This window comes from Pavona decussata, unplaced genomic scaffold (genome assembly GCF_977016875.1).
Source record: "Pavona decussata unplaced genomic scaffold, jaPavDecu1.1 SCAFFOLD_137, whole genome shotgun sequence".
NCBI classification, from domain to species: Eukaryota; Metazoa; Cnidaria; class Anthozoa; order Scleractinia; family Agariciidae; genus Pavona; species Pavona decussata.
In genome coordinates, this window is record NW_028145550.1 from 505,379 (window position 1) to 531,614 (window position 26,236).

The 26,236-nt window shown below is 39.8% G+C and overlaps 1 protein-coding gene across 8 annotated transcripts; it reads left to right on the forward strand.

Annotated features, from left to right (window-relative positions):
- On the forward strand, positions 1-26,218 carry LOC146467168 (uncharacterized). 8 transcript variants are annotated; one of them, XM_085126246.1, is made up of 8 exons: positions 1-280; positions 2,710-2,813; positions 14,453-14,773; positions 15,915-16,164; positions 17,293-17,457; positions 18,556-18,642; positions 23,282-24,312; positions 24,611-24,748. In XM_085126246.1, exons 2-7 carry the CDS (start codon positions 2,757-2,759, stop codon positions 24,307-24,309), a joined length of 1,908 nt encoding a protein of 635 aa, XP_084982372.1. In that variant the 5' UTR covers positions 1-280; positions 2,710-2,756; the 3' UTR covers positions 24,310-24,312; positions 24,611-24,748. The 8 variants fall into 8 exon arrangements, with proteins under 8 accessions (XP_084982372.1, XP_084982373.1, XP_084982371.1 ...); XM_085126247.1 differs by lacking the exons at positions 1-280; positions 2,710-2,813 and adding an exon at positions 9,949-10,285 and having other exon boundaries at positions 18,595-18,642; XM_085126245.1 differs by lacking the exons at positions 1-280; positions 2,710-2,813 and adding an exon at positions 9,970-10,285 and having other exon boundaries at positions 24,605-24,741.
- The last annotated feature ends 18 nt before the right edge of the window (positions 26,219-26,236 follow it).

A 26,236-nucleotide genomic window follows, 5' to 3' on the forward strand; every position in this document is an offset into this window, starting at 1 on the left:
AGTCTTGTATCTGCAGAACCTTATAAATAAACCCTTGCTCTCTACAATTTTGCCAAAGGTTTGCTTGGCTTTCATCGTGAAGGGAATAGAAATAGTCACAGCGAATTCCAATCTTATGTGAGAGAAGCGGCTAGGGAAGATACCCGACGGTGAGGAGAAAAGGTCACGGTCTTTGCTGAAGGTTTTCTGCCGTTTCCACGCAGAAGGGTTTTTAAAATCTGCAGAAGGAATACTTTGCAACTCTGGAATTTGCCATCTCCACGTTCTTTGTAATATCCAGGTTAGTTTCAAACCATCGTGTGCTTCTATTTTCTCTCCTAGAATATGATTCGAACAGCTATTGTCATGGTGACAAACCAGTTTACAATGCCTTGCAGTATTGAACAAATTTCACCTTATAGTTTTGACAAAACCTTGCCGTTAAATCGAATGTTTTAGGTCAATTTATTTTTTTGGTTTTAAATATTGTCTACTGATCATATAAACATATGTAAGCTTTAAATCGCTGAGTACGTAGAACTCTGGATCAGTGCATGGAACTGATACGGGAAGGCGCAAGATGGCACAAGATTTCTGCAGAGCGCCATACAAATTTTGACTAATAGTTTGACAATTCGGCACTGCAAAAACCTTGGCGTAAAATCGAATGTTTATTTAAGCTCACTTTGTTTTGGTTTTACATTGTCTATCACGTAACACCTTTTAATTGCTGAAGGTTCAACTAGAATAGTAGAACTTTTCTGGATCATTGGAAATAATACGGGATGGCAGAGCACCATACATTAATATTGCACGCATTTTTTCAAGCTCGCAGTTAAGTATGCCTAACCAATCCATGGGGCCGTGACGAAATTTTCTCGATGGAAAGGCCATGGCTTAAAGCCGGCAATAGTCTGTTTTTGCACGCAGAAACGTATTCAAGTGCTTCTCTTAAAACAAATCATAAAGCAGCAAATCAACTCATGCAAAGCTCTGGTCTCTTCATAACGTGCCAAAGCGGGATTGTTACACCCTGTTATCACATGCACCCTCATGCTTTTTTCGCAGCTCAGCCGTTCCCCCCAAGCACTTCATGTAAGATTAGCTACACGTTGACAGCCGTTTCTACTGTTGCGCGAAATTTACCTGAGGTAGACTCCCGCGATTTAGATCATTTAAGTGAAAAACAACAGCAACAACAACACTCACATAGATTCCACAAGCAAATTATATATCCTATGAATACCTATTCGGGATTGGAAAGCCACACCCTCGTCACATGCACGCGCACGTTTTCTCGCACGTTACCGAGGTTACTCCTTACCGTCAACTGTTCATATCATCGACACAGAGCTGACAAGTTAGCTGTTGTCTGCCGTGGTATAGCAATGTTTCTTGACCCTTTAACCCCTAGTATCAAAGAACGAATTCTCCTATCTTGCCCCCATAGTTTTCTTATAAAAGTATTAGTACTGGGGAGAAGTTATCAAACTATCAAGAAAATTCACCTTGGGTGATAATATCGTTAATTCTCATGACCTCAGCGGTTGCATAAGCATTGATATTACAAGGAGAACTTTGCTGCTGATCACTGTTAGGGCTTAAAGGGTTAAGGTCCATTTCTTCGAGAACGGGGCCGGGGAGTTCGATATAGACCGTAGTAAGGCCGTCATTGCAAAGTGATTTTTGTTATAGATCTCAAAGTCGTTTTAAAACATTAACTCAGAGAAAGGCACAGGCAATGGATAAGAAACTGTTCAGCGTTCTGAAACTTGAACGTATAAATTGGATTTGTCGGGCGATGAGAAACAAAGCATTTTTGGGGGTTGCATAAGAACCGGAAGGAAAACGAGGTTTGGTTTTTCAAATTAATGAGAGGTTGGAGATGTATAAACGAGATAGCCAAAGGTCTAAGTGAAATTACCGGTTTCCATAGTGTAATTCCACCCTCAATTTATTTATGGACGTTTTGTAACGTAAATTTATGGGCAAAAGTGGAAATTAACCGTGTTGAATAGGCCATGGCAGGAGCGACTGCCCTTGGCCAAGGTCTTGCCTTGGCGCGAGACGAGAAGTAAAATCACTATGGGGAACGCCGAAATACAGGAAATCGCTTAGCTCTGATCATGAGCCGAGCGACAGCCCTATGTACTCCAAACTATCGTCAAAATTCGCTTAAATTGTGACTGAGAAGTGAGTAAATTGATGTTGTATGAGTAATCACCAGATTTTCGTCTTGTGCCGTTCTTCTGAGTCACCTCGCACGTGTACCACTCTACTTCGCTTTCTTTGTTTGTTTTCTCTGATTCGACTGAACGCAGAGAAAACTTAAATCTGTTTGCTAAATAACAGCCCAGACGTGTAAGACTATGATGATTTAGCTACTATTTTATTCAAAAGCCGCTCTTGCGTGGTTATACATTAATCCCGTATTATTTCCTTTGATCCCTAAAGCTCTCTTCTTCGATTTTTATCACTTGACATAAACAACAAAAACTTAAAATTATAATGCTAGTTAAAAGGTACCAAGAGGTTAAATATCTTATGAAAAAGCAATAAAGAGTGGTAATCTTTATAGAGATCATATCACTTTCCTGGGGAAACGTCCCGTTTAGTGACATGACCCGAGGGAGCTAGGGCCGGGAAACCAGCCGTGACAAAAATAAACAATGACACATTAAACATGAGCGAAAGTTCCCGTATTCACGTGGGGTCCAACTTCATTTGCAGCCGTAAGCAGTTTCCTCAGCAAGGGAGCGAGTGGTTTGAAGCGAGTGATGCGACCAATTATTGCTGTTCGTGTAGTGGTTTTCGGATGTTTTTTCCTTATAACGGTGAGTTCTATGTCACTGTTGTTTTTGTTTCTTTGAGTTTTAATCCACAGCGACGTGTTTTATAATCCTTTGGTTGAGTATGTTTGAGGTCCGTCTCAACACGATTGCTTCGAGCGACCGTATTATTTGCGTGTTTCTTCGTACACTTTTCAAGCCGGTTTTGAACAAGGGCTTGTTGAATTCACAAAACCTGTATTTACTGAAGTTTTAAAGCAAATTCTCTAAGCAGTGAACGCCTAACCCGGAGCTGTAATTATTCATTTGTGATACAACTTGTGGTTGCTATTTCTCATGTGACAGAATGAAACGAACACCACGTTGTCAATATCAGGCACGCTGACATAATAGGTTTTAAATGATTTTAACAATTTTATTTTCCGTTTGGAAACTTCCTGTTCTTTTGGCGTGAATTCTGTGCTCCGTTTTGTGTTCGAATGTTATGTTTCCGTGCGAATTACGAACGTGCACATGGCTTTACGTAATTTAATCGTGTCCTGTTCAATACTGGACCACCATGTTGTGTATAGTGAATCAGAAAGAAACCAAATACGGCTTCGAGCCGCGAGGCGCCCTGTAAATTAGCCGTCTTGAACCACTTGTTTTCGATCAACTGGGGGTTTTTTATGCTTTTTTCTTTGTATAGAATAGACGCAATGTTTATGTAGTGTAGGAGGGCATGTTTTGATTCGCGATTTGCATTGATTAACCATCAACGCGCCTTGATCACAGTGTAAGTGACAATTCACAATTTGCTATAACAGCTGAGTTTAATATCTGACTTGTTTAGAAACACAAACTACGAAGCGACTGAACTGTTTTGAGAAGCAACGCAAAAGCCGTTACTCGAAGCAGATATTAAACGGCCTTTTAACTTTGTTCGAAGTTGCCCTCGGGACAAATACATTTGACAAATCGCTTTTAGACTCGCTTGTGACTTGTGCATGCATTGGTGAAAATAGCCGAGCCAATAGCCGGACTTAGGCTTTGGAACAACCTCCTGTGTCTATTGTCGAGTGCTTCACGTTCTGCACTCGAATTTTTCGCCTTCAGTGATCCCAAAACACGTTAACTTGTCGCTAGTACCGGCATTTGCTCGAGTTTAATACTTCCAAACTGGACCCTCCCACTCCGCATAAGTTTAAACTTGTCTGTGAAAAACAATGCGTTAATAATAGCACTCAACAATTAAGTCTTTGAATTCTTTTCATTGCTTCTCTTGTCGGCCTCAGCTGAGTGAAAATTACACAAAGCAAACCGAGGAGCGTAGCATGTTTACTTTTACCTTGTGCTTTGAAAACTGAACCTGCTGTGCTGCTCGTGGTTTGTTGCGTGCCGGGCGCGAGACAAACAGTGACAGTTAATACACTGTAATACAAAACAAAATATGGTGCACAATCAGTCGCAAATAGGAGGTCGAAATTGCCTCAGCAGTGGAAGTCGCAGTGGGAGCACAGCTCGAGTTCAAAAGGTGGCAGTTTGTTGTGAAGAACAGAAACGCTCCAGCATAGTTGAAATAACACACCTCCCGCTCGCAAGCGAGAAGTGCTGCCCAGTAATTATGTTTTCGTCGCTTCGCTGCCCTTTCAAAACATAATTAAATTTTTCAATTTAGCGTGAATTACAAGCCATTTTGATAAACGAAGCTCCAGGCCGGCCGTTGCTAGCCAAATTGAAAGTGTTTTTGGTTTACCTTAGAGATTAGCTGTCGATTTATAATTCTGACCAGACATATATCCACTTTAATATACGAGATTATTACTCTCGAGTTGAAAGACAGACTTGACGGCCGCATATTTTTAATCAGCCATGTTATTAATGGATCAGTTTACTTAAGAAAGACGCGGAAATTTCAATTTACCTAACGAAAAACCTTCATTTCCCATCGTAGATTTCATCACTATAATGCGAATTTTACAAATATGGCGATTAATGCAACTGAACCCCAAATTAATTAGCAACTTGACAATTTGTTTTTGTTTTTCAACTTCGAGTTCTATGCTAATTTACTGCGCTTTGAATTGTTTTTATTCCTCAAAATTAGCATCTTTATAAATTTAAACCCCACAGACAACTTGTTTTTATATTACAAAACAAGCCGAACATTGCGTGTTTGCAGTATTGAATTTCATAACCGGAAATGGTCGATTTGTGATTTGCACAGTAGGAATTCAGTTTCCCACAGGAATATATTTTCGGGTTAGACATTACCGCCAGCAACTTGATCGGATAGTATGACTCAGAGGAAAGTGCTGTACTTTGACTCCAATTTTTTTTGGTGTGTGTGTATATATATTAACAGTATAAAAATTGCTGTTCTCGTTGGCACGAGACTAAGGAACAATTTTCCCCGAAGGTACTGTAAACACAGGAAACCGCATACTGATTTGTGTAAATTGAACAAATGGATTACTGACTTCAATATGACTTTCTGTCCGACGAAGACAGGTATCAAATCGACGCCAGCATTAACGGGAAAGCGGCCTAGAAGTAGCATAATGTTTGTAATGAAGCTACGATTTTCATTTGATCATTTTCGACATGCTTTTGGCACCTCGATGGCTTCAAAGACGGGTGGATATAGAGCGCGTAAACCTTTATTCCTTTATTTATTTAGATTTATTTGGTTAATGCATTTAGCATTCTATCATTTGATTAACTTTCTCAAGGTTTGAACCAAGGATTTTGCTCAGTATGGAATTAGAACAGGGCGTAGTTTGCAGACTACAATGCAACGACTAGAACCGTGCCACCTTGAATAAAATTAACCATCCTCAGTGCCACTTCAGAACAGAAAACAACAAACTTTGTCAAAAATAGACTGCCGTAATGGCATTGACACATGTACACTACAGATTAATTTGAAACCGTTCTCTGGCGTATTAAACCAAAGCCCTCCGACCTTTCGTCTCCTTAAAGGCGTAAACAACCAAATTTGGTCAGATTTATATAATTTCCCCTTTAGCAAACTTACTGAAATGAATCGGCGCCCCAGGAAACGTATAACATTCTTAACGGCTTTTATTTGACTTTTGAGTCGGTGGATGAAAATCGTACTCACGACCATCTTGTACAGCATAATAAACAACACCACAGGAAAGTACTGCTCAGTAGCTTTCATTTGAATGGTCACAGTTTAGGATTTGATCCACAGACTGAAAAGTAAAACACCTTACACAGCATAATTAACAGCACCACAGGAAAGTACTGCTCAGTAACTATCATTTGAATGGTCACAGTTTAGGATTTGATCCACAGACTGAAAAGTAAAACACCTTAAACAGCATAATTAACAGCACCACAGGAAAGTACTGCTCAGTAGCTTTCATTTGAATGGTCACACTTTAGGATTTGATCCACAGACTGAAAAGTAAAACACATTACACAGCATAATTAACAGCACCACAGGAAAGTACTGCTCAGTAACTATCATTTGAATCGTCACAGTTTAGGATTTGATCCACAGACTGAAAAGTAAAACACCTTGTACAGCATAATTAACAGCACCACAGGAAAGTACTGCTCAGTGGCTTTCATTTGAATGGTCACAGTTCAGGATTTCATCCACCGACTCAAAAGTTAGGACCGCCTTGTAGCGCATCATAACTGGTTTCCGAATGGTCACACTTCGGGGTCTCTCATCTACAGACTTAAAAGCCAGCTAATAAGTAATAACAGTTTCATAGACAAATTCTTCCCAACAATCTTCGTAGAGTGTACTTCATCTTCAGGCTTCCATAATTCACTCCCTCCAGGTAAAGCAATTTATGTTTGTATTTTCAATGCAAATCGAAGCCTTTTTATTTTCTTCACGGAAAACACCACGTTAGAATCATCTTGCATGGCACAATAAAACAGAACCGCAGAAAATTTCTACTCGATAGCTTTCACTTTCAAGAATGGCCATAGTTTACGCCATGATTTTTGTCCACCGACTCAGTAGAGGTAGAACCACCTTTGTACATCATGATAATAAACAGCACCACAGGATAGAACCTCTCAGTAGCTTTCACAAAGGCCATAGTTTATAGTTTTGTCCACATGATAATAAACTGCGCCACAGGAAAGACCTCGGTGGCTATTCGATTTGAATAGTCACACACTTGACAACTTCATCGATCACAGACTGAGCAGCAGCTTGTACAGCATAATGTTTTTTCATGTAAACAGGAATAGCAAACAGTCCGAACAAAGAGCACCGAAGTGGTTTTGAGGATGTCTCTATTTATTATCCATTTGTTAAGCTCAACTGTTTTACCATGCACAGCCGTATAAAGACATGCAGAAATTATTTTCAGTAGGATACAAACTTACTTTTGACGCAGCTGTTGGTGACGAGGCATGAAAAGTTAATGAAGTATTTCGATGCAAAGTTTTCAGGTAGTGACGTTTAAGGATTAATTCGTTACAGGAGGGAATATTAAGTTTAATTTGGGACAGCGCTCTCCTTGTCAAAGTAACTCGTTATTCATCTGTTTTTGAACAGTAGCAGACTTTTTCACAAGGACAGTATAGCAGACTGTTTAGGAAACCTTTGAAGGGACAACACGACGCACAAATAAACTGTTCTGAATACGTTTTGTTGTCGGATCTCTTGTAGTAGAAACTGCAGTGTTGGCACTGGCGGCAAAGGGAAATTTATTTGGGCCAATATTTCAAGTAGTCTTCTTCACGGCCATAGTTACAATACACTAGCAAATCAAAACATTGATATGGCATATAAGCAAAAGCATTATTTACAATACTTGACATTAGGCTTGCAGGAATAGAAGTTACAAATGCCTGAAGCCAAAAAAAAAATAAAGAAATAAAGAAAGAAAGAAAGAAAGAAATAGAGGAAAGCAATAAACACCGGCGGAAAATTTAATACGGCTCCGTTATACTTCGTCTGTTTTGTAACGTTACACTCGACTGAAAAAAAAAGCGAGTTGTCAGGTGAAAGGTATAAACTGTGAACAATAACACCCAACAGCTTTCAAGCAAGGGTTTGACTTATGAACTTATTTGATTTTTTTTTTTTTTTTCGTAGAAAATAAAAGCAGGTCCAGTTTTTAGGGATTAAAATCTACATATTTGTCGCGGACGAGGGAAATAAACGCGAAATTTGTGCATGCTAATTTAGATCATTTCATAATTTCATCAGGTCGCATCGTTCACACTTTGCACGGGACAACGCTTTTTTCAGTCGAGTGTTATGCACTCAACTTTTGACATGTTTGCTAAGCCCGATAACTAGCTTGTGTTTTGTTCCATATATCCTTTTACGGTTCGATAGTTTTTCGTGGTAAAATAAGGCCGTCAAAGCACGTAATTGTATCCCACCTTTTTTGCGTATTTTGTGTGTCTTGATTGTTGCTGGTTTTCTTGAAGTTTGAATTCGCTTAGCAAAAACGATGCACTAAAACGACGTATAGCGCTAAATCGCTGCACGTACGTGTAGACGATTGATTGATGAAGATGTAACCAGTTGGAAAGTTTCAGCCAGGGTACGGAAAATACTTGGAAATACGTATCTTGGGTAGCCTGCGAACGCAGACGTAGTTCGGCGGAGAGAAGCGACAGCCGGTAATACGTCTGTGTTCGCAGGCTATATCTTGGGTTGCCAAACAAACCGTTCAACGGTGAATAAAGTTCAATCTTTTTGGCGGAAAAGTTGGAGAACAGGGGGCAGGCTCACGATGCCCCCTTAAAGAGGAAGTATCATGGGGGTTTTGGTATCATTTGTTAAAATTGATGAAATAAGACCTTCAATTAGCTGCCAAATAAGTCTAGAATGACGAGAGGAAAGGAATCAACTCAATTCTTGAAAGGAACAACTCGTGATCTGTTCTAGTGCATTTTAGAAACAAAAATGCGAGAACTTGAAAAACATTAGCCTAACATTTTTCAAGTTTCTATCCATTCCGACCTACTCTGTCGCTGGCCAGAGGCACTAATCGACAGTTTTATTGCACTGGGGTGATGATTTACAACAAAACTAGACAATTATTTTATGTTTCTGCTGACAGACAAACATTTTTGGGTTTTGAAATGACAGCAAATTTGCGTGATACTTCCCCCGTAGGTTTAGATGTCTCCTAAGTATTCTTCTTTAACAAGTCTATTGTTGCAAAAATAATTGAAAAACCCTTGAATATTTACAGTACAGTACATCTTAGATTAAGAGGACTTTGAGAATCTGGTTCCAGGATTTTATCACCTTTAATATCTCCAAACTGCTGTTGTCTTCCCAAAATCCCTAGCTAGCATTCGTTTGTGCTCTGAGGCTCATTAGTTTATCACTGAAAACTGAGAGCGTTGATTTTCATTTCATTCAAAATGTCGAGGTTACATTTTACTGTAGGGAACTTCAGATTAACGCAATGAAATTCTAGTGTCTTGGGGTAAACAGATCCCTTTTGAATTTGAAGCCAGTGATCGCAAAAAAGGTGAAGATTCCACAAGGTTAATAGACCATTTCCGAGTTGCTTTGAACCTCATTATCAAAACGAGGCTAAGTGCAAAGTTTTTGTTATGAAAATTAGTTTTAATTCATATGCAAACAAAACTAATTTTCATGTGAAAAGTTTTGCACTTAGCCTTGCTTTCATAGTGTGCTTCACAGCAACTCAGAAATGGCCTATTCAAAGAAGTCATTTGCGAAGCAGCCGAGACAGAAAGGTCAGCCGGTTTGATTCGAAGTTGTCAGAGTACAGTGTATGCCTTACGGGCACGAACGTTTCTTGGCAAACCCCAAATGAGGAAATCTAGCATTTATTTTGTTTCGCGAAAGTTTTAAAGGATTGTGTTGAGATTCCAGGTGTTTTTACCTCAGGCCAGTGCATGGCAAAATCCCCCGAAACAGCGCGACTAGGTCCATTCAATTTACAGAATATCCCTGATACTATAAACAATGCAAAAGATTTGATTCCTTTGTCCTTTCAGTTTCCATTTATTCCTCCGTCAACAAATGCTCTGATTAGCGTTACGGTGCGGACATGGTAACTCAAGAGGTATTTAATACAAATTATAAAAAAGAGAAGGAAATAATGGTTTTCCATTGCTTTTCAACTTCAAAAAGATACCCTAATGCCCTCTGCTTGGTTGAAAATACTCGGTAGGGATTAACTGTGAGAAACAATTGACTTAAACAGATTTTTTTTACAAATCTCTCGCCAAGTTCAGGTGGCAACTGTTTTATTAGTGACTTGCCTTGGCATGCCGTATGTTAATGAATCGTAATCAACAAAACGTCCAAAAAACAGATGTTTCTCTTGAAAAAGTGATTGACAGAATCCTCTCGTGAAAACAATAAGTGTAGACAGGTCACAGCATTTGGCATTGGTTTTTTTTCGAGGCTCAGTCAATCTATCGCTACAACGTCGGTTCCAGAAGTGCACAAAATGTGTCCTCAAAGGTTTGGATGTCTCTACCTCATTGTTATGGCACTTTGGCGTTTCTTGTCATGTTTTGACGACGTTGAAGCTCAAGAAGAGGTTTGTGTTTTATAATTTCCGGCATGCAGTTAAACTGAACAGAGATTGCATGTGAGGGGGAACGTACTGGCCATGTTTTTGACACACAAACGCCAAACTTGAATAACCGTGCAATTCTTGTGTACGTTTCTCTTCAGTTCGCATGTAACGCACGTACCGATAGCTATCTCTGTAAGAACATCATTCGGACTTCGTCCTGCCTTCAGTAAACTTGGACAAACATCAAATTGTCACGTTCCAAGATCTATTGGCTTCTTATGAACATCATTTAGACATCGACGTTCAGTAAAATATGAACAATGTACTAAGATTAAACGAAGTAGAATTTGCATTTTATTACTTTTATATTTTTAATGACCAGACGCTCTGTTTATCTCTGGCGTATCTATGACTCGAGACCGACGAGGAAATCATGACATGTTCTGTCAAGTATGAAGTAGTCTGCGAATATCCCCGCTACTGAGTATTTGCGAGAGGTTAGCTTTTGTTGTTGTGTTTCTCAGACGAACCGAAGGCTTCTTACGGTTATCTTGAGATTCTTCTTTAAACTTTAAAAATGTTTGGTTAATTTTCCTTTTAAAATGTTTCTCAAAATCGATCTTCACCTGAAAAGTTGGTCCTTTAATTACCTTTTTTCGATAAACACCGTGAAAATGACGTCCGTTCTACCTGAAGTCTCGTATCAGTTTCACCTAATAGCTCTTTACAGTTGATTTTCAGTAAGTCTTGTGTTGGTTTGTCGTCTGTTTTGGTCTGTCTTTTGCATTTACCAGTGTTATGTTCGTGACCTGGGTATTTTGCAACTTCAGCGTCTAGCCGGCCAAGAACATAATCTGCACTGATATCTAATTTGAAATGTGACTCGCCACATCATAAATTATTTGTTTTCCCGGGTTTGCATGTGCGAGACATCCTGCAATAACGTAAACGTGATTGGTTTAAGTAGCCGAAAGCCCTACAGTTCGCTATATATGCGCCATGTTCACGCGACGAATAAACTTTCAATGAAGATGCTGCACTGGACTGAGCACGTGTTATCTTCGTGAGTAACGCATGGTAACGGAGAAAATAGACTCGGTTTCAAAGATACAAAATTACATTCCCGATGGGACATTCTCGAACAATTACATGATGGTTCACGCCTCAGGTGTTTTCAAAGTTTATCCGCCACGAAAATAAGTTAGAAACCCTAAGCCAGTTATGTTTTACGAACACTTATTAAAAGGGACCATGTGAGCTAATTTTAGTGACACTTTAACCAATGCAAACCAAAAAATAATAATCAAGTTTTGCTACAAGTTTCTAAACTAGTGAACTCAAACCATTTAACCATTTAGGGACTTTAAGAAACCACGACGGCAACTCCAGTAAAAACGGCGTCGCTTGAAAATACAAGTTCGCGTTACTGTTCATCAGTGCAACTTGTACAATACAGCCGAACAATCCAGTAACAGCTAAGATGAGAACGGCGTTCACGTTGCGACAGCGACGCTTGTTTTTCTCATTAAATCCTATTGTTTAACCTTTGCGACGTTCTCGTTGCCGTTGCAGTAGTAACTTCTTAAAAGAGTCCCTTTTAACTGTCTTTGGCTCATTTTGGGCAGGATAGAATGGACTGAAATGGCCAACGTTTTCAATATCCTACCGTTGTATCACTGGAAACGCACCAAAGCTTGTTATTCCTCCAAGAATTTACTAGAAATTGACCCCTTAATTGCTTGCGAATGAGGGTACGCTATTCAAAACAGCAAAATGCCCTTTAGATATCAAATGCACGGTAAAAAGGTACAATTTCGGCACGAAAACGACCCGGAAAGAAAATACAATTCAAATTCAATATTTTGAAAGACTGAAAACAGCTACCACCTCGGAAAAGTAAATTTTAGTGGCGTACGGCTTATCTACGGTAGAACTCACTACAGTTGACTCCCGATAACTCGAACCTTCAAGGGAAATTGAAAAAGGTTCGAGTTATCGGGAGTTCGAGTTATCGAGGGTAAAGTGTATATAGAAAATGAGCTGAAAGGAAAGGAAAATTGGTTTGAGTTAACGCGAGGTTCGAGTTAGCCGGCGAGGGTTCGAGTTATCGGGAGTCGACTGTATTTAGAACCAGATGACGCGACGTAAGGGTTTTGAATTTTAATGTGGGAAGAAAAGGATTATTATAGTGAAGGAGTGTTATTCTTTTTATTTTATTATTTTTATTAAGGAGTTTTGAAATTCATGTAGTAATGCCATGAAGTGTGTTCAAATGTTAATTTTTCCAAACTTCTGTTAGTTACGTTCAAAACAAGACGGTGCACGGGGTCATAAAGGGCACTATCACAGAGATTTCTCTGCGCTTTGGCCAAAACTACTCAAACCATTGACACGGTACCTTGTCTCTAACATCAAATTATTCTTACAGCGCCGAGAAAAAAATCAATGTTGAGTGGTTTCTCTTGGGAAGATTACAAACTGTCATCAGATTTAAGCGATTTCGCAAAAGTACACAGGAAGAAGGTTAAAAAAAGTGGCCATTTTTTTCGAGTTGCAGTCCATTTCAATCCTGGCCATCCAAAGCCAAAGATGATCAATACTATTCTCTGTGTACTAGCATGTTATGCTTTTGTTTTGCAAAACAGAAACATTAGTTTAACGTTTTTCAACGGTACAAATAAGTTTTTTGGACATTCAAAGTAACACTACAAATGGAGAGGTTTGCTTAATGTTTTGCAAAAAAGAAAAGTAATGCGTCATAGCTTTTACATGAATTGTCGCACTAAAAAAATTTCACATCCCGGAGAAGTTTGAGCCACTTTCAGTGAAAACTAGTTTTACCACCTGAAAAATGTCCCGTTACAGAGCAGCACCGAAGGAAAGCATTGAATCTCAAACAAGAAAAATAATACAACTCAAAAGTTAATACTGTGCCAAGGAAAGTGCTGCTCAGTTCAAAATAGTCACGCTTTATGCGACATGCTGACGACAAGCTTACGATAAAAATTGTTTCGTGTAAATCAAACTTTCACTGTCGTAGCAGTTTGAAACATGTTTTAAAATCCTGCCACAATCGTAGGCGTAGGCAAATGTTGAATGATAAGCGTTGTGTACGATTTTATTGCATGATCCGAGCAGTGAGCGCTACAGAAATTCCATAATCACACGCGACAGTCCTAAGTAAAAGTTGAACCACTAAATCGTCCTTTGGGGGCATATTCATATCCACCCACCTTGTACAGCAAATAAATTACGCTTAGTAACTTTAATTTTTAATGAACCTCCTTGCACACTAATAAACAGCAACCCTTTTCCTTATGCAAGCTACAACAGCGCGCTCAAGAGGCAGGCATTCCCTCTCTTTACGACAGACGAGCGTCTTTATCGTTTGATCTTTTTAATGACATTGGTCTTGACACTAATCACAAGCTCGCAGATCTGCTCCCACCTAAAGCTAATTACCATAGCCAGCTGCGCAGCGATAGGAAGTTCAACGTGCCAGTGTGCAAAACGGAGCGCCTTAAAAAATCTTTTATTGTTAGCCATAGCCTAAGAATGTAAATGTAAATATGTTCTATGCATGTATATTTTCTTAACATAAGGTCATTCTGAGTGATTTGATTCCATTAGATTGTACTTGTTATTATCATAGACCGTTGTGATCAATTTAATTATAGATTTTGATTCTTGTAAATTATACACGTAATTCAGTCTTCGGACTGCGAGGTGTTCTTTTCAATAAACGATTTTACTACTACTACAACCCGGCAAAGCGCGACTCAGTAGCTTTGAGTGGCTATTCTTTAGGATTTATCCACAGACCTGAAATATTAAAACCATTGTAAGGTGCCGTTCTGACCGCTGAACATTTATTTATTTATTTATTTATTTTTTATTTATACCTTTATTTAGTATGTATGTATGTATGTATGTATGTATGTATGTATGTATGTATGTATGTATGTATGTATGTATGTATGTATGTATGTATGTATGTATGTATGTATGTATGTATGTATTTATTTATTATTCATTTGTTTGTTTGTTTGTTTATTTATTTATTTATTTATTTATTTATTTATTTATTTATTTATTTATTTATTTATTTATTTATTTATTTATTACTCCCGGAGTGGACTTTTGTTCATTCCGGCTATTTTTCGCTCATTCTTTTTTTATCTCTTGCAGAGTATATACGCCGTTAATTGTCCAAAAGGAACATTTATTTTAAAATCGGCCGCATCAGGCTGCCAAACGTGCCCAAATGGGACATTTTCAGACAGTATAAATAGCACAAAATGCCGTAAATGTGAGGAATGTCGAGGAAAACATAACCAAGTCACTGAGGCTTGCACTCTTACATCGAACGCTAAATGCACATGTGCACCAGGTTCCTATTATTATAAAGGAGTGGTCTTCTGCTTGAAGTGCAATACATGCAAGAAAGGATGGGGAGTCAAAAACAACTGCAGCGCCAATAGTAACACCGTCTGCGAAGTTTGCGCTAAGGTAAGAAAAGCATTAACTGCCACTGTGTAAACATTAACATGTAACATTTGCACAAAAATTTCCCGAGAGATCTGGAGAAGAACTGCCCAGTGCCTGTCACTAAAATGGACACGCTCTGTGTTTCTCAAACATAGACCTTTGTCACGCGGGCCCATGTTGAGTCTCATACAAAGTTTTGTTTTGGCACGGCAAGCCTCGCCCAGACGCGAATTCAGTAGGAGGCTTTACGTGTAAAAACAAAGCTTTCTATTCTCCTTAGACTCCGCCGAGTGTCAAAGGTCTACTTTCACCACTTTGTGGCGCCAGTGCCTTGTCTTGAACTGCCAAACCATCATCTCCTCTTTATACTCATACTTTATGATTACAATTTATACTTATTGTCACAGTTTATGTTTTCACTCATCGGACTCAAACGTTAAAACCACTTTAACATTGTTGGACTTCTACGTCTATGTGTTTCCCAGCGCGCACTTGGCAAATCCCACTGAGTTCTGGCTGTTATGCAGAGTTGTGGTCTCATTCTCTTAGAAGCCATTCAGAGAATCACGCCAAGCCGACCACAAGCCTGACACCGCGAGTGGTCACGGCCACGTTTCGTTACGTTCTAAGTGGTTCTTTTTACGTCGCTCAAATTGGAGACGGGACCGCCATTTCTATGTGGTTATCCGAGCCACCTGGAGGTCGGACCATTTGTAGCTGTCAAGGCTGCAAATGGTCAGCATTGTAACAATGTGGATCGACCCTTGAAACAATCAACATTGTAACAATCTGGAACCTTGTTACATATTACGCGCTCGTGCGCAAAAACGAGTCCAAGAAACATTGTAAGAAGTCTTAAGTGATAATTAATGAACTCGTTTTTGAATGTTTCATTGTTTCTGTTTGTGTGTACGTGTCTACCCAACGGCCTAACTTGTAAATAAAAAATAAATCACTTTATTTAAGTGTCGATGAATTTAGCACGGAGAAGTAATTGGGGACACTTTTCAGATCAAATAAGAATTTTGAAGAGTTGGTTTTTGAGGAGAGGAGTAAACTGGAGTACCCGGAGAAAAACCTCTCGCAACAAGGACGAGAGCCAACAACAAACTACTTGCATGTTTCTATTACTTAACTAACTGTTCGTTTATTTTTTCTTTAGGGATCATTTTACTCGGACACAAAAGATTTAAGTGCGTGTAAGCCTTGCACAAAGTGTCAAAAGAATGAACTTGTCAAAGAGGAATGCACCAGAAGAAGCGATGCTGTGTGCATAAAAGAGAATGATCTAAACCTTTCGAAGAGGTTCAGGGGCAAAAACATGCCTCCTTTAGGGCCAACAACGTCGTCATTTATAAGAGTTACCACTCAAAGGTGGAAGCCAACGTCAAAACGTAATTCAACGGAAGCTAGTAAGTTTTATTTTTTTTTCTTTGTTTACTAGGTTTTGCCCGGCACACACAAAGGGACAAGTCCCCAGTCACAGGGCCTTCTTCCACCATGTCAACAACCCATTTTTCTTAAACAATTCAGTTGATGGAACCAAATTTTGGTCCCTGCCACTGACCCAACGAATTCAGACTGGTTTGAAATTAGGGGACCTGTCTCTCAAAATTATGCTGGTCCCGTTCTGTGCAATTTTCGTGGGACAAGGCACTGGGACCAGATTCCTTGTGTAAGCACTATAACGGACTTGTAGCCTCGTGTGTTCCGCTCTTTTAAGCGTTGTTAAGGTGTAGAGTACTTCACTACCAATTAAACAAGGGATTTGGAAAAGAGGGTCGGATGTTAGAATCGCTTCCTAAGTGTTTTGCATAAAGGAGGCGGCGTGGTAGGGTGGCTAGGGCGCCGGACTTCCAATCCGTTAATCCTGAGGTCTTTCACGATAGACTCAGTTTAAGAGGTCAATCAATAACCTCAGTTCGATGAGCTGCGAGGCCTGTATTCATAATTACCAAAGTCCATTTTTTAAAATACGGGAAAACAAACATTCCTTCTGGAAGGCTTTCATTTAAATGGGACATAACTTCAGAATTTCATCCAGATATCTAAGATAGGGAGCCACTGTAATCTGAAGCAGATTTCAACGCGATAAACAACACGCCTAGAAATAATGCTTGAGAAGTTTCATTTTAAATGAGGATCTCACTTTAGGATATCCTCAACAGTGTACCGGTGACATGTCATGGAGATTTTTAACTTTTGGGTCTAAACTATGTGGAAATGAAAATTGGCCACTAGAACAGCAAGAGGAAGATATCACGTGACTTTCCCCAGGGGATAGCAAACCATAATCAGTTTCTAACGTGATGAAATTTATTAGCCCAATTATTTCCAAGTTGTAATCCACTTTCATCCTTCTAGCCAAAGACGCATTTATACCTGAATTGGAGGAGTTTTAAAGAAAACTGAGTTATATCATTGGGTCTCTTTTAACTTCAATAGATGACATAGCCTCTTCACAAACATGAACGTTACACAGCTCAGTGTTTGACTATGGCAATGAAAGGGCTTACATTTTATTTGTTACTCTCTTTCAGCAAGTCCGCAGGTCAATTACAAAATGTCGGAAATAGCTGGTGACACAGATGTTTACATTATAATCCTTGGCGTACTAGGGTCCGTGTCTTTTGTTCTTGTTGTGGCTTTCTCTGTTGTCGTTTATTACTGTAACAAGAGGCGCTCCAAAAACTTGCCAAAACCAGGTGAGACAATGGTTCTTTTAGAGCATTCGAGTATTCCGATAAAAAAATGACTACAATGACAAAACCTATCGTTTCCCATTGCCGAGAATCGTTTTTCGTCTGTTGGGCCTTGAAACAAAAATGCAGTTAATTTCTCTAGATACTCAACTTGTGAATTTTCGTAAGGACATTTTCAGTTTCTACGTTTAAATTGGGGTGGACAGGGCTGCACGAATTCTAAAACCATGTTTGTGATTGCCACCATTTAAGTTCGGTTTTTTGACCGATCTAACGTCTTGTAAATGACGATGAGTGAGTGGGGAGGGGTGATTAATCAAGGGAGGAGGCTTACTTATATTTAATTTATGGATCCGATGGGGAGCTGATAAAGCGGAAATAATAAGAGGCCGTGGAGGGGGCTAAGTAAAGGTATTTTCCACCATTGTTGCCGGTAAGCGTGATGCTTGGCCTCCCTAATAGAAGTAAGTTCCATAAAACGGTTGCTTTCTTTGATTGCAGTTAGTTTAGGCATTAAGGAAACTACTAAGCACGTAATGATTAGTCCCTTGCTTTGATCAAATATCGGGAGACGTGGATGATGTCAACAACTGAGTCTAGAGTCCAAGGTCCCCGAAATGGGAAAAGTTAATGCCAAACCACCTTGCGCCATCGAGGATGAAAACAATGTTGCTGGTAGAAAAGCAAAATCGCTAGCTAAGTAACTCGAAGCGAGTATTGTTTCGGATACATTTTGAAGCTCTTGACGGGTTTCCAAGACAACTACATGTTTGATTTTTCTGTCAAAAGTTGATTTTTTTTGGCGGGGGCTTTTTTGATTGCTTTCTTTCCGTGTCCGGTCGACTACTTAAACTGGTCAAAGCATTTAACAACATAGTCCAACGTACTCTTACCAATTGTGAGAAATATGCAAAGAAAAACTTGTCCTTGGCTAAGCTTACGCTTTTTTTGCGCATTTCATTAAATGTCTGATGTCTGTTTCTTCAGTAAGAGCCATGTCTCCTTACGAGTTGGTCATTTGCATTTAATGATGATGCAAAAACAGTTCAATTTTTGTCATGACCGATTGCTTGTGTTCATTTCGCTTTTTTCATTTTGCAGCGAATGGCCACGTGACTACCGCTACCACAGTTATTGCAGCCCAGGAAAATCCCTATACCTCGCTTCCGTTAATAGGAACCCGCCAAGGTTCGTGTATACTTGAATTTTTACAGCGGTCAAACGTACAGCTCATGCGAAGGGCCTGCCAAAATGTGAGAATCCTTGACATTTTACTAAAAAGTAACTTTTAGGGGGAAATCCCGTGGTTAAATTACCATAATCTGTGCGCAACAAGTTCGCCAGTTTTCACGATTTAGTGGAGCAATACTTAAGTAACTTCGTTTGAAGTTACGTCTTTTTCGTTTCCGTGTGATATTTGCACGCCTCCCCAGCGAATTGTTTACAGGTTCGTTGCAAAACGTGGACAGGCGATATTCGGAGATGGCTTTCATTTCGCGTATGCTAAGACGCTTGACCGCTGTAAACCTTTATCGTCTCTGACGTTTCCCTTTGAATTTTAAAGTGCGTTCAATTAGGAGTATTCAGGAACAAGAATAAGTAAAAAGTCTTGCCATATAAAGTTCATGGTACATTTCGTTTCTTGGGATGCGTTTTTTTTTTTTTTTTTTTGAGAATCCGAAAACGGATTTGTGATCTGAGATCATACGGATTCTTCACCAACACAAAACGGAAGAACTGAAAATGGATCATCTGCCATGACAATGCGGGATTGGGAACAAGACACAACATCAGTCACAGTCACTCTATCACGTGGAAATATACTCACTAAAAGGAGTACTAAGGGTCATTTGGTTGAAAATACGCAACAAGAAAAGAAAAACCGTAGTGATCGATAAAAACACCTGATAAAATGTTACAAATCGAAGACTATCAAGGGTGTTTTTGCACTAAAATTGTTTAGCTGTAGGTAAGGTGCTTCCAATTGCTGTAAAGTACCTTTTTCATCTAGTTTTTGTGCGTGCAATTTGCACAGACCCAACTTTCTTGTTATAGGAAAATCAAAATGGCGCGAACAAAACTGTTCAGTCACGTACGGTAAACTGTTGTGTACCAATTTTTGCATGGAAAACCGCTTGTCAAAATACGTTTTTCGAATTCTTTTCCAAAAAAAAAAACGCTTAGGTGTTGAACTTCAAAACTCTGGATTTAGATTTGATCTCAAGAATCCACCTGAAGTGTGGATTTTATCGATCATGATCCGTTTTTGGATTTCACCAAAAAAAAAAAAATGCAAAAATCCGTTTTTGGATTTTCCAAAAAAAAACTGCACCCCAATTGGTGGCTTGACTTTTAATTGCAAGCATGTATTCTTTTTCCGGAATACAGTCAACTCTCACCTTGCGAGCACCTCGATATTGCGAACACCTTATCATTATAAATACAGTAAAAACCGGCATATAAGAACCTAGAATTTTCGAGGTCAGGCTGAACAGGTTCTTACATTTTAGGGTAGTTTTTCACAATTCAGGCTGATTAGGTTCTTATTTTTCAGAAATTGTCGTAGTGTAACCATTGGCAGAAATACTGTACTACTAATAAAAAATGGTTTAGCACTAGTGAAAATCCAAACAAACGTAAATCAAAGAAAACATATACACAATAACTTTTTGTCAGAAGTTTGTCACACAATTATAATCTAGAATTTTGACCATCAAAATTGAAGTGATTGTTTTAGTATAAGAACCTATTTTTCTTTGCCAGGCTGAACAGGTTCTTATATTTTGAGGTATTTAAATGCCAAATTTCAGCCTGTAGGTTCTTATATGCGGGTTTTTACTGTACAGAGCAGTGGAGATCCCAGCAAAATCCACGTTAAGATGGCGTTCCTTTTAAAGGGAGTTGACTGTAAGGCCAATTGAACGCACTTTAAAATAGTCAATGTAACCAACCACTGAGTTCGGAGTGGTTAGCAGCTCCTGTTGGCGTTGTTTGTGGCAGGCGCTTCCTATGTCTTGGGGTCTGGGTTCGGCTTCCAGGTTCCAGTGTCTAGCAACAGTCAGCCGGCCTAGCGTCATGTGGTGTAAACTACACGAAGGTTACTTTTTTAAGTCTACCTAAATTTGGCGATTTATTGACCATTTGCCATCACTTCGTTAAGCGGCTGTGAAATTGCTAAATGTGGTCACTTAAAAGAGTAGCCTTATGGCATCTGTGTGCTTGACGTTGTGAGCAGACGTGGGATTTTGTTTTAGCTCTGTCGCTTCCTTATTAGTTTGCTGTGTATCTAGTCGTATTACTTTGCTCTTCTCGTGGATCGTGTGTTTCTAAGAGGTTGCATCGTCATGTCATGGCCAATCCTTCATCAACAACAGCTTGGGCATCTCGACCTTTCTTCGTCTTCTGCATGGTCGTCATGGACACAACTTTTTCTACAGCTTGGCCTGCATCTCAGCTTTTATTTTTATCTACCCACGTGATCGCCGAAGCCTGAAGACTTCTCGTTAGCTGTTTCTTCTTCTGACACTTTAAAACTAACAAGTGCCTTATCGTCCACGTCTTCACCTACTGCGTGGTAAACACTTGAACTCCATCCTTTTGTGAACAAGTTTACACTAGTGTCCTAGCTCTCACTGCTTATAATTGCTTCACTTGTGTTGCCTGTTTTGATGGAAAGGGATCGTGGCTGTCTTTGTTGTCTTGTTCTTGTGAACATTATGGAGTCCTTGGCCAAAAATTAAAGACTTTAAAAGAAAGGCAAGCTCGTGCCTTTCACTTTATACTCATTCAGTAGTATACGACGATGCTACCAAAGAAACACCAAAAACAAAAGGCAAACAAGGAAGACCCAGATCGACACAGAGACGAATGGTCGAAAGGCAACCTAAGTAAGTAATGGCTCAACTATTTGCAGTTGTAATATTATTACTCCAAAAGTTTCTTGAAAGTCAAGTACGTTTGTCAGCCGTTACAAACAATACCTTGAATTTCTGTCGTACTTGTTAACCCTTTTCTGGCGAAGATCTGTCAAGGCTGGTTTGCGTGTACGATACAAGCACGAACAGGCGTATCCTTACAGGGGTCATGCCACCCATTTTTTGTGTTACAAGCTAAGGCATGTTTAATGAAAAGGGCAACAAAAAGAAGTAGTTCGGTTTCTTTAAAATAACATTCCTGGTTTTCTTAGTTGTAAGTAAGTGCCCTTTTTGGCAAACGATTACCAGGATGGCAACGTGACATTCGTAGGCACAGATTGGCTTTACAATTAGCTGCGACTCCAATGTGATGAACGCTTTTCGTGCTTGTGCTTATTTCTTCCGTTGTTCCAGTCTTTATGAATGCTAATACTTGAATGCTACGATATAACAACTGGTCTTTCTTTTCGAGTAAACGTTAACATTAATTCAAATACTATTTCTTTGACTCACTTGGTGAAATGTTTTTAGTAACTGTGGTCGTACTCCAGTGAAACATACTTTATCACTCAAAAGTCTCGTGGAATGCGTGTCCTTACTAGTTCTGTGCTTCCTGAACTTCTGTCGCGCCTGAAGAACACACAACGCGATTTTGATCGGTCTTTGACATGCCGCTGTTTTCTTCATGTTGGAAAACCAAACTAAACAGAATTATCGGCCGTTTGGTGTACCTCACCGACCACTTCGCTTAATGGAAAATTGTTCTTCGTAAACTAGATGCAAACATCGCGGGTTCTACACACCCATGACGTGCTTCAGTCGTCAAATACTATTTGTTTATAATCCAGATGACCCATCAAAAAGGATGCAGTGGAAGTTGGGTGAATCTGGATGTCTACGCATTTTGTCAGACTCCACACGTCAACGACGTTTACGTCATCGTCTAGTCCTGAAAAGCTGTGGAAGGATTTTATTCAGAAGGGTTTCTACATTAGTTGTGTCAAAGTTATAGGAAGGAATTTTCGACGACAGTTTCTTTTGTCACTTCGCTGGGACCAACGCTTTTAGGACTGGACCTGAAAAGGAGTACTGTGTTAAGGTTTTTGTTTTGACGGTTTCGCCATTAGCCCTGTCCAAGGTCTAAAAACGTGCAATCATCCTGATAGACGAGGAACTCTTCTCTGGTACAGTTGATGCCCTATTCTCGAGCCAATCATACATTAGCCATTTTAAACAAGCAACTTCACAACCTGTGTTTATTCTTCGAGACTCAAAGTGAAGGATGGGATCCCAAAGCTCCCTTCCTCAATGCAGTATATGACGGTTGATACCGGCTTTTCCATGGCATGGCGTTCAGAGGGCTGGTTACTCTATAAATGGTCAAGTCTGCTGTGCTGTGAAGAAAAGAGACGTGTTTTAGTCAACGTAGGTAACCACTTGTACAAAAACAAAGGATATTTTTTCTTGGCTACTTTAGCTTCTTGGACGACGTCCTTACTTTGGGTCTACCTGCTTCACGTATCGGCTTAAACATCTTGCTTCCTGTTACACTCTGATGAGTTTGAGGGTCAATATCTACCTCAGCTAAAGTTCCCTGGTATTGAACTTTGCTAGTATAGGCTCAGCTGTTCCACTCCGGGTTGTCGGGTTGTTGGTGAAATGTTCGATGACCACTGATTCTCTGACGGCTAGTGCTTCTTTTGTGCCTGTGCCACTTATCTATTGCCTACAAGGAGAACTGTTTTGAGCAGTTGTTGTTCGGGTTCTCCCCTGATAGTGAAATGATTTTGTCACCACTAAGAACTCTAATTTACCGTTAAACCACGTTAATTTTCCGTAATGGCCATAATCCACTCCTTCTCTCAGTCGATGGTAAAGCAAACCTAGTAGCTGACCTCTCCGTTCAATTTCAGGGCCTCGGGAAACTGGCCCCACAAGCAGTTCAAGAGGCAATTGTGCTCCCTCCCATCGTCCTGACCAAGATGCAGGTACTTTAGCAGAGAGATGCCTTTTTTACCTTTCCCACGGATTGAACATGTCATCCCGCCACATTTATCTATCTGCTCAACGCCGATATATTGCTTTTTGCAAGGAGGATTTAAAGACCGCTCCCGATAGCTCTGCACTCCCAGCTGATGAGAAGACATTGATGCGTTTCTGTACAATGCTGGCTGACAGTATGGACTATTCTTGTATTAAGATTTACTTATTTGCAGTGCGCTCACTCCATATTGACAATGGCTTACCCGATCCTTTTATCAACTGCCTGCAGTTACCGCAACTTGTTAGAGGCATTAAGCATGCTAAAAATAGAAGAAATCCAGCACGCCTCTTTATCACACTTGAAATAATGAGGGCTATCCACCAGTCCTTGGATTTTAGCGAACAGGACAATGTAATGTTTTGGGCTGCTTGCTGCTTGGGTTATTTCGGTTTTTTACGGATTGGCGAGTTCACCGTTAACTCATCGTTTAATCCAGACATTCATATGACAGTCAGTGATGTTGAAGCTGATTCTGAGGTTAATCCAACTTTCTTCAAAGTCCACATTAAATGTTCCAAGGAGGACCCTTTTCGTAAGGAATGCCACATTTACGTGGGTCGTGGTGACACGACCATTTGTCCTTTTGTGGCCATTAGCAATTACTTGGAGGTGCGTGGGTCGGTGTCAGGGCCCCTATTTTTGAATCGTGATGGCAGTCCATTATCAAAACAGAAATTGTCGCGTACGGTGCAGTCCATTCTACACTCAACTGGTTTATTGCCGCCGGGTAAACGTTCAGGATGCAGCTTTCGGAGCGGTGCAGCCACAACTGCATCTACACGTGGACTTCCCGGTGATCTCATCAAAACGTTATTCCGAAGGTCCATTGATGCTTACGAGGCTTATAGCAGGACTCCTGTTATCTCGATTCTGCGGGTTACCAGTCAGTTAGTTTAGCAGGTATGGTTATTGGTAGGGTTTCAGATGGTTATGTGCCCCGAGAAACGAGCTCCATTGTTCTTAGTTCGTCTCCAGCTAGGAGATTCCATCAGCACCAATAGCTCACTGCTTGCTCGCAGATTCTTGCCGGTAATGTAATGCCTTGTTCTAAGAACCCACAATTCACTAGTGCTGACTGTCGCTAGACTGAACAACGAAAAAGTGACATCTCTCGAATCTTACTGAGTTCAAGTGGGTTATTTAAATGGATTTATGGTGAATAATAACACTAATATATCTACTTTTTTTTCAGCTCCAGTAAAGATGCTGCGTGATGTGCCGTATACGCTTATCAACGAGCTGGCAAAATATCTCAACCCTGGAAGCCGTTGGAAGATTCTTGGGGGACACCTTGAATTTAACAATACTGACATTAGCAATTTCGCGCTAGTTAAAGAAAATGCAACGCAAGTCATGTTAGAAGAATGGGGCCAGAGAGACTGCGCCACGGTGGTGAATTTGCGGAACGTTTTCGCCATGATGAAATGGCAAAAGGAAGAGAAAATATGTGCAGAATATGTCTAGTTTTGTCCCTGCCTTAGAGGTGCTCTTATTGGTGTTGGCCTTTCTCCGTTTACTGTGGTGCGTACGTGTAGTGTTCTGGCCGTTGCTGAAGTTTCCGTGTGTTTATCGTCGTTTGTCAAACGGGTAATTGAAAATGTCTTTCACTCGAGAAATCGACAAGATAAAAGGCATTTTGAATTATTGTATCTACATGAGCAGAATACGTTTAAAACTAAGGAATTAATCTGTGCTGGAAACTCTCAAGGCTCATTTAAACGGTTTCAATATTTGCTTCCGGCAACATGCGTCCAACACTTTGTCAGTTGAACCAAACATCGGGGGCATTTGAACAGGTCGTTGAACATTGTGGAAAGTGCAAAGAAATGTTGAAAGCTTGTTGAATCAAATTTAAACTGGTTTAAACTTTCATTCAACATCAACTTTTCCTTTGCTCTCGAAAACGTCGAATGGCGTTGAAGCCGTTTGAACACTCCGTTCAACATTTGTCCAACATCCGTTCAACGTTTGTTGAACGGATGTTGAAACCGTTTAAATGGGCCTTCAGATGTTTCCAGCTCGCATACTTTATATGCAAAACCCTCTTACAAATCGGTTTGGGGCAGGGGGGGGGGGGGGGCCTTTTTTCCTTTACAACCTTTTTGCCAAAATTCCACACCGTCGGTTCGTTGAGATGTTTCCAGTGTTAGTCATTAAAAAACAAAGTAACTGACTGCGGTTACTTTAAGAACGTCGGGGATGTGTACTATAAAGTATGTATGTATTTTGGGGGAAATTTGTATTTCACATCAGAATTCCTGAACATGCACTGTTTTTTTCTACAAAGTTTGCCCCCCTTTCCACACTTGTGAAGTAGGCTGTTTATAAATTCGTGATAAATTAATTAAATGCCTTTGTGTAAGCCGTAGTGTCGTGTTCCATACTCGTAGACAAAGTGTATATATTATGCTTAATTTATTATTGTGGAGTTACTAGCTAAGGTATGTTCCAACAATCGATGTAAGAGATATTTGTAGTATACGCGAGAAAAATAGTTGTCTAAAAAGAATTGAAGAATTTGGACAAAAGAGCTTTCTATACATACGCATTTGGTAAAAGAGCGAAAATATTCAATTGGCATACGTTTATGCCGTGGGTAGTCACGTGGTTGACGATTTTAATTATTATAACTATGAAATGAAAACCACTTTTTATTGACAAGTTAGGAAACTGATCGTTTGCTTCATAAAGGGGGGTTCCGTATGTCCTCGTTTCAAATTAGTTCATATTGCTTAAATTTTTCTTCAATGTATTGCCCTTGGTAGTAAATGCGAAGAAAATTCAACCACCTTTTACCACTTTTCAACTTCTTGTTGGTGAGCGT